General features: G+C 29.5%; 1 protein-coding gene across 3 annotated transcripts; it reads right to left on the reverse strand.

Annotated features, from left to right (window-relative positions):
- Nucleotides 1-212: 212 nt before the first annotated feature.
- On the reverse strand, nt 213-6,275 carry Mvl (solute carrier family member malvolio). 3 transcript variants are annotated; one of them, XR_012994347.1, is made up of 13 exons: nt 6,120-6,275; nt 5,411-5,607; nt 5,212-5,334; nt 4,511-4,737; nt 4,129-4,267; nt 3,871-4,026; nt 3,585-3,743; nt 3,441-3,491; nt 2,984-3,366; nt 2,693-2,903; nt 2,548-2,618; nt 1,311-1,459; nt 213-648 (listed from the first exon to the last, which is right to left on the reverse strand). XR_012994347.1 is itself a non-coding variant. In XM_076327657.1 (12 exons), the coding sequence occupies exons 1-12, from the start codon at nt 6,133-6,135 to the stop codon at nt 582-584; spliced, it is 1,800 nt and encodes a 599-aa protein (XP_076183772.1). In that variant the 5' UTR covers nt 6,136-6,274; the 3' UTR covers nt 217-581. The 3 variants fall into 3 exon arrangements, 2 of the variants coding, with proteins under 2 accessions (XP_076183772.1, XP_076183773.1); XM_076327657.1 differs by lacking the exon at nt 1,311-1,459 and having other exon boundaries at nt 217-648; nt 6,120-6,274; XM_076327658.1 differs by lacking the exon at nt 1,311-1,459 and having other exon boundaries at nt 219-648; nt 6,021-6,263.
- Between the last annotated feature and the right edge of the window lie 3,172 nt (nt 6,276-9,447).

Here is a 9,447-nt window from a genome sequence, read left to right on the forward strand (position 1 = left end):
AAGCATCTATCTACCTTTATGAAGTGTTTTCACTCTAAAGAACCGAGGTGTGGTCGATAAAAAAATTGCCTAAATATTTCTCTCGTGGCCTCCTGGAAACCTGCAGTTTAAAAAAAATTAGTATCGTTTGATTACCAAAACTATTTTTTTTCCCTTCTTTTTTTATAATTTATATAATTTATTTCTGCATAGACCCCAATATAATATTAAAATCGCCTTTATTTTTTCATACAACTACAGTATTTTACATATACATTTGTAAATATTCAAGGTCATTCAAGGTATGCCTAAATAAAATCAATTTCATTTATTTAAATTATCTTAATATCATTATCTATATTATATTCTATATGATCTTTGAAGGTTTAAAATTATTATATTTCATATTTAAATATATACAAACGTATTTTGTCATTGGCATATGTTGATATTAGGATTCTAATATTCAACGAAGTTTAAATACACAATTTCATTATGTAAAACATTTTAAATTCATTTTAATGTTCAAGTTGGTAAGAAAAATGTGAATTGCAAATATAATTATATATTGTCTTTTATCTTATGTGTAAGTTGATTGCCCGTCAATAATCCGGAATTGTGTTGAAGCTTCCTGTCCAATTCTCTTGAATATTAAATGCTGGGTTTGATCTAAAATATTACAAAAATTAATTTCATGTATTGTAATTAAAAAAAAACATTAAACCTGGAAGTGTATAATAGTTTGAAATAAAGTCTTTATTATGATGATATGAGAAAATGTATTATGATTCTTACCTCTATTAAGAAATTTAGAAAATCGAATTAGCGCTGTATGTCCACCGTTTTGTTTCTTACAAATGATCGTGCAATGAAAATATCTGTGGTTAGTAACTCAGAAAATAAAAGAAATTGTTATCAAACAGACTGTAGAAAACATAATTACATGCAATAGGCAAGAAGCAATTGACAAATAAGTAACAAATGAATGTAATATGTTCTACTTCCTTTTACTATAATTTCAATTTATTTTAAACTTAGAACAACAGTTATTGTAAAATAAAATTTGATGATAAGAACCTTTAATTCGTATAAACACCTGCTTTATATAATATAGTAACTCTGATAAGATATGAATTACTTTTACTAGAATTAAGAAAGTACAGATTTCTAAAATACTTGAGCGAATGTATAAAAGTTCTTTGAATGTTCTTTATTCATTTTTAAAAAGTTATAACGTTTAGGTGAAATTAATTCGAATGCTATGATTACTAGCATTTGATGCATGAAAGAAGTATTGAATAATGTTAGATGATTTTAATGCTAGTACATACCATATATGACGTTATGTTGAAGTCAGATGATGTTGCAATTACTTTATAATTGATATTTTTTCTACTTAGAAGAAGGCACCGTGCTTAACATAGTTTCACGAGGCAAACTTGATTATGTGTTTAATGATGTTTCTGAGACATTGAAGAAGCTATGAATGAAAAAGGAATAATTCGAAATCTTAACGGTATTGGTTTACTTAATATTTAAAATTTAAGTATACTAAATACTGGAATTTTAGTAAGAAGTAATAATAAATATAAATATCAAATATAGCTTATGAAAATAATTTAATATATTATAACATGATAAGAAAAACATATTTATTTACTTTATCTTTATTATTTCTCTTTAGAAAAACTAGAATATTTGTTAAATAAAAATTATCACTGGAATAATTAATAATACTTCTTGTATTTACTTTTGCTAAAAAATATCTATTTAGTGATACAATAAACAGCAAGAGTGCACAATACTCAATAATCAAAGGTAATTAGAAAAAACACTTATTACATTTAGTTTTCCATATTAAAAATGTTAAATGATAGAACAACAAGACAATCAGTTTTTCCACAACACATACGTTAGTATTTATTACAAAAAATATACAATGTTAATAAAGCATACACAACCACAAACGAATGTTTTCATTTTCAGATTTACATTTTATACTCAGTGTACACATTGATACAACATACATACACAAAGAAGCATTACTTCAGAGTTTACATACACATACCTTGAATAGTGATATTCAATTTTGATGAAGTTGAAACAAATGTTATATTACAAATTTCATAAAGACCTTAAATATAAGAAATTGCACTAACACATGTAATAATCACAAGGTATCACAGAACACACATTTTTTTAAATATGACCACAATTAATAGTATACATGCATTTAGATATATTTTTAAAAAATATATATTTTTTAAAAATATATATAACTAAAGTTATTATAAATATTACACGAATGTGTTGCTGTTATGCATACGAAATTAAAAATTTCTCTTACAATTTTTACAAAAGATAATTGGTTACTTTATGTTATTATTTATTATCAACTCTTGCACAGAATTCGTGTTCATATTATGTTGTTAGTTAGTATTTTTGCGACATATATTATTATGTGTACAAAAAAAACATTATTTTGTTATATATCTGAATAATACATATCGCAAAACAAGTGATTTGGAGACAAATTCTTTTAACAAATAAAGTGTACACAATTCTCACCTTGCATATATAGCTGGGTTTGGTAATCCAAGCGTTGTACTTACAGGACTGCCAATATATTTATTTACAAACTGTAATAAGAATTAGCAATTAAGTTGTAAGTAACAATTATTATTTATGTACATATTTATTATTTGATACATACCCAGTGACCGCCAAGAGAAGTCGCACCCATACTCACGGCCATATGAATTACCAAATAAAAACAAAATAGGAGATAACAGATAGAGTATATAGAAATTGCTAATGTCATTGACCAATGCTGTGGTAAATCTTCTTGGACAGTATTTATCACAAAATATATATTTATCGATATTACTACAACAGACAATGTTGTCGAAATAATTTTATTTGCCCTGAAATACAAAAGTATATGTTAAACACTTTACGAACACATATACACGTATGAACACAAAACATTACAATAATTACATACATTCCATTTCGGAATTCCCCCATTATTTGAGAGCTGCTAGTAAATGCTATTGTTGGCAAAGTTGCAAACGGCAACTGAAGCGTCATAATAGCATTTAAGATATCATTCATTTTTGTTAAATTAACTATATCAGAGAGGAATGCTACAAGGAAGGTAGGAACAATAGCGATCATTCGCGTGAAGAGAACTCGCTTCCAACGAGCCCATTGCAGGTTTAAGAAACCCTCCATAGCGAATTGTCCTGCATAAGTTCCTGTCATTGTAGAAGACTGACCAGCAGCAAAAATACCTACAGCCCAAATGTACATTGCGGCTGCGCCAAAAGCACAACCAAGAAATATACCACCTGTATTAAGATCCACTGAAATGGTCTCATTAGTTTTCTGCAATAATGAAATTAGCTACAGTAAGATTGTAATTGTTAAGATTTAATCAGTGATTCTTTGTTACTGCTTACTGGAAATGTATTCATTCCTATGGTGTAGTTTCTTTCCTCACAAACTTGATACTAAAATATAAAGAAATGTAGATATATAATTATCAGTTACAAGTAACACTTTAAAAATTACTTTAAAATTGATAATATACTTCTTGTACTTACAACTTGTAGACTAGTTTTTTTATAAAGACCATGTGCAAAAACTGCGACAACAAATACATTAATTATAAAAGAAACCAATAATGCAATACAAGCCTCAATAAAATAATACATATTTGCTTCTTTTAGTTTTTTAGGATCTCCACGATCAATATCTCTTGACTGAAAATGATAAAAAAATAGATTAAATTAGCCACTTTATCAATATGTTAATATTTAATATATCAAAACGCCTACTTCCTCAATTTCAGGAAAAAGACATTACTTATACTCTCTGCTTTTTCCTTACTTTAACAAGAGCACTGTGAAGGTATAAGTTGTGTGGCATTATGACTGCACCAACAATTCCCACTGCTTGTAATAACATATTCTTATCATAGTCCTGATACCAGGGTACGAACATGCTTGTTATTACTTCACCTTGTGGAGGAGCAGAAACAATATACTGAAATATTTATCAAATAAATGTGTAGTAAACGTAATATTCCTTTTTATTCGTTAAAATCAATATATTTAATAATATAGTATAATATAATATATAGCTTACTTCATAACCAAATGTAACAGCCATTATTGTGATAAGAAATCCAAAGAAGAATTCTAATTTTCTCAAACCATATTTGTCTAATAATAAAAATGTAAACGTATCAATTACTGTAATGAGTACACCAGCCCATATAGGTATTCTAAAACATATTACACATGTTAATTATGAAGAGTTACATCAAATGTACATTGAACGTTTAATTCCTTGATTGCATATGCTCTCTATAAATCAAAGTAAATCAAGTATATAAAACAAACATCAATGAATCTCACAGAAAACAGTTAATGAATGATAAGAATATCTTATCTCTTTTAAAACATTTGATAAATCTATTTTAGTGAAAAAGCATAGTAAAAGTTTAATAATTGTTCAAGCTACTTACGCTTTATTTGTTAAAAGTGACAGAGCAATAGCGGTTCCTATTATTTCTTGCATGTCACTACCAATTATAGCTACTTCCGTCATTATCCATAAAATCAGTCTAGGTATTTTTTTGTATTGTCTGTAACACATTTCTGCTAAGTGTAAACCTGTTACCACACCAAGCCTTGCACTTAACCTTTGCATAATAAGACCCAGAATTGTTGCACTTAATAATACCCATAATAACTAAAACAAAAAATAAATGCAATAATAATAAGACACTAAAATATTGTTAAGAATTCAGCTTACGCAGCTATCTTTGTAAGACAAAAAAAAAATATATATATATATATCTCAATACAAAATTGTGTTACACACATGTTTGCAAAATGTAAGTCAGAAAAAAAACTATGTATTGTTTATAGAGAAAGAAATAATCAATGTATACAAAAAATGGAAACATTAACATCAAACATATGTTCATAAGAATAACATCATTATCTTGCAACTTTTATTATGAAAAATATATATATCTTACAAGTGCAGATCAATCGTATAAATTTAATGTAATAATAAAAAAAGAATAATGAAAATTATAATATAAAACTTAAATTTTTGGTGAAAACCTGAACAGAAGAAAAACAATAAAGAACATGTGTATTCAACCAATTGAAAAATGTAATAATATTTGGTTAATTAAAATGGCATGTTAGAAAATACCTTATATTTGGCCGCTACTCCAGATTGCAAATCAGATTCAATATTTCCAGGATCTAAATACGCTATTGACATTAAAAATCCAGGTCCTGTGAAAGCCCATAATTTCCTAAAACTAAAGAAACCCTGTAAACAAAACCATTTGCATTTAAAAACTATACAATCGTAAGAATTGATTTTTTAAATATTGTTGACTCATTACATTTTCTGCTTCTGGTATGTGAATTTTTTCCTCAGCAAAATATGCTTGATTACTGTTAGGTGTCAAATAGGTATTTTCAGTTGCTATCATATTGTTTTGTACTTCCTGTGTATACTGATGAGGCACTGTCGTGATTGTTGGATCATTGTTATGCTCAATAGTGCGAGGTCTTTGCATGGTATATTGATAAGATACGTCTGAAACCAAATGATCTATTTATATGATACAAGTGTAGCCACTGTCAAACATATTTATTCCATTAACATTTTTATACTATCATTACGAAAATAATGAAATGATAAATTGTTTCAAATATAAATTGTCTTTTAAATGCAGTAATTTAATCGTTAGGATTATCGATACGATGATTAATTGAAATAAATATATGTCGCATTATATCTCTTTATTTGTTGTTTCAAAAGAAACATTCACTGCAAGTGCATTAACAATGAGATTCATTCAAACGCGACAATAAAGAAAGAATTGTATTTTAATATTAGTCATACGTTAACCACCCACAAAAGCAAAGATATACCGTCAATTAATTGGCTTTCTTTAAGAGGATCATGATTTACGGAAAAATCTAAACATTTCTTAAACGTTACTTTACCATAAAATTATTAAATAGTGTAACTCAATGCAATCAAAAACACCACATAACTTAAAGAAAGAGTGACCGTAACAATCTCCGTAACAGTCAGAAACGAACCGATAGCACTGATCATTGCAAATTGCAACAGACGCAAATGTACACGAGACTAGACACTCTGAAAGAGAGAAAGCCTCACATTCGCCTTCTTTCACGGCTTCCCGAAACTAACCGAAGCGCTTACGGACACGCGCTCGTGCTTAGATATACGGTGGTGAGGGAAATACAATATGGCGCTCTGTAGATCGGGATGCTTTTTCTGACATCATTGCTTAAGCTATCTTTGTAGATGCTTCCCCTCTCTGAATCCACATTTCCGAGTCTGATTTCTGGCGGGGATGTCCGGTCTCATCTATAGCTCAGAATTCATGCACAGAAATTTGTAGATAACGCGTATGGAGAATAACAAGTACGACTACGTCATGGGATGTCCCGTGACATTATGATCGCAATGGAATAGGTAGTGTAATTTAAATAATTCTTGCACGAGATCTTTTATTATCACAAATGACAAGTAACTTCTAAGGTCTCGATCGATATAGGACTACTACAAAGTCTGTAACGCGTTTCACAAGTAGCCTTTTCTACAAAATCATAGTAATTTTCAATCAACAGTTTTCGTTTGAACATTTAAATCCAGTTTGCGAGTCCGCCGAGTGCTTTTTAAATTACCAAGTAGCTCCATATATCAAGATGATTTCTTAATCAACCTTAACATGTTTTAATACAATTACTCACAAGATACCTCCAATTTGTATAAACTACGTATAATTTTCCAATTAACCGTAATCTAATTCGAGGTAGATTAATCAAAGTTTATACCAATAGAAATTATAATAGATAATTATGAATGCAACATTATTAAATAAATAAAATATTCATAAAGTGGGCCGATGAAAATTTGCAAAGAAGTTTTTATGCGATAAAAACTATATATTTTTTTATGGAATTTTCTTTAAAGAAATTATATAAGAAGATTTAGATAAAAACTTAATTAGTATAGAAATTTAGGGAAAATTCGTCGCGGAAAGAACGAAAACATAATTATCTATTTTACGTTCCCTACATTCGATTCGGATGTTCTATTGTTGCTTATATACTGACTAAGCGGTTTTTCCAAACTTCACACTTAATTTTATTTATAACCGGCCGATTATCTACGATTATAATTCCGATTAAGATTGTTGCACATGTAGGCCTGCGAGCGTACCAAATTTTGTTAAAATCGGTAAATGTCAATATTGATATACTCCTTGTGAGTACTTAAATACGGAAAAGATTCAATTAAGATAGTTCTTACGTGATCTAATATCGGAGTTCAATCAACGACGATTAGATACACGAAGTATCGCGTAGTACTTTTATAGGGCTGGAATAACTATGCTGGATGTTGCAAAATTTTTAACGAGAAAATATTTTAAAAACCGTTGTTTCGTTCACACGTATTGTTATTGAACCTCCCAATATCGAGATTGACACGATTTCATTTCGTGCTAGATAAGGACAGAGTTTCGTGTAAATATTTAACTCAATATATCGGACACATGTTTTTGTCTCTTTTATACTAGATACACGATATTGGTCGACGAGTCGCGATAAGGAATTGTGCATATAGTGCTATCATAATTGCATACTAGACGACTTCCCAAAATGTTACAATACAATTACGTACAATTTCCTCGATAACCATTTCTCTAATTAACTTTCGTCATACGGGCCTGATTTCTCGAATAAATACAATAAACAATGCTGTACAACCACTTAGAGCTGTGGCGACACTCGAGAGATGTTTCTGGACAATTTTCAATGTAACAATTGAATTTTTAATTCCTCTCGATTTTAATTCAATTTTTGATGTAGCAAATATTACGTTATAACGCGTTGATCAAACATGGCACACGTTGGTACACGATACTTGTATTGTTCGATTTTCTTAACTTCGGTACGCGAAAGATTCGTTATTTGCAATTATTAGCATACAGTATCATCATGCATTCACGATTGTTTCGAACGCCAATGAATCATAGTGGTAATTCCACTATACAAGGAAAACTAAAACTAATCACGTAATAAAAGTGTACATACGTTTCTCATTTTTCAATTCTAACATTTTTCTGACCTTCGTGACACTTGACTGCCGAGAAATCCATCATTTATTCTATTAAAACCGCTGCTACTTGATTCGAACCGATTACGAACGCAAATTTTTTTTTGGAAACGGAAATGAACACCAAAGTTATCCATCCTTTGATGGCTAGAATAGTAATTGTCATTAAATCGAAAAGTCTTTTAAATAATCATTCTTTATCGAGTATCTTCCACCGATAACGGAGATTTTGTACGAAAATATACTTTATCAATGATAAATGATCGTTTGTACGATTTATCAATCGATCGTAACAATTTATCAAAATGTAGAATTCAAAAAATGAAAATCGGGAGCGATTTCTGTTCGAAGAAGTTAACACTGGAACGGTTGCATCGCAGGCGAGCCACTGCACCTGCCAGAAGTAAAACTTTCGTTCGAAGAGAAAAAGTATATTCTCTGGTTCGATGGTCAGGTAAAACAGGTGGAAGAAGAAAACGAAAGTATGAAGAATTTAGAACGATTCTCAGGGCCGGTACAAGCTATACAAAATGTATCTCACTTTAATCATATTACAATTTAGAATTTAAATATTTACTAGATAACATTCCTGCTGGATCCTTTAATCGAATATCACGATGTAACATTTTGATCTGTTTCTATTAATAAACTTAATTTCACTTACTTCTTCTTCAGTTAATCGTTCGCTTATCATTTAAGATTCTTTGCGTATTGAAAACCAATACTCTGAAGAGAACCCTATACATATATACCACACGATATTCTACCATATCAGTTTAATTCTCCGTCTTTTTATGGTTATTTTAAATCGCTATTGTATTTTTTAAGAAAGATCCAGAAAGAAAGGGTCGAAAGCGTTAAAATATTAGATTTGTTCGTAGAAGAATACCCAATTCGTATAATTTTGATAACAATTTATTTATTTCACTCTAATTGTAATCAAACGGCTGAGACTTGCAAGATGAAAATAATTCGCAACTTCACGAAGAGTAAAACAGGTGGAAATTATAAACGCTGAAAGTAACGCAAAGATAAAGGATACTTGTTAAGGGTATCAGTTTTTACAATTTAATCTAATCTTCAAATACTTTTAATAAGCATTTATAAATGAAAACAGTATTGTCATTATTATACTGCAACGCATCGATTCAAAAGGTCTTATCGCGTCTGTTTGTTAGATGTTATCGCTGTACGTGATTCCTATGCCGAAACCTATGCCTACCGATAAAGGTAGGCATAACAGTAACGTCATCTTAAATCACTCATTGACTCAGTATTGGG

This window comes from Ptiloglossa arizonensis, chromosome 2 (assembly GCF_051014685.1).
Source record: "Ptiloglossa arizonensis isolate GNS036 chromosome 2, iyPtiAriz1_principal, whole genome shotgun sequence".
Classification (NCBI taxonomy): domain Eukaryota; kingdom Metazoa; phylum Arthropoda; class Insecta; order Hymenoptera; family Colletidae; genus Ptiloglossa; species Ptiloglossa arizonensis.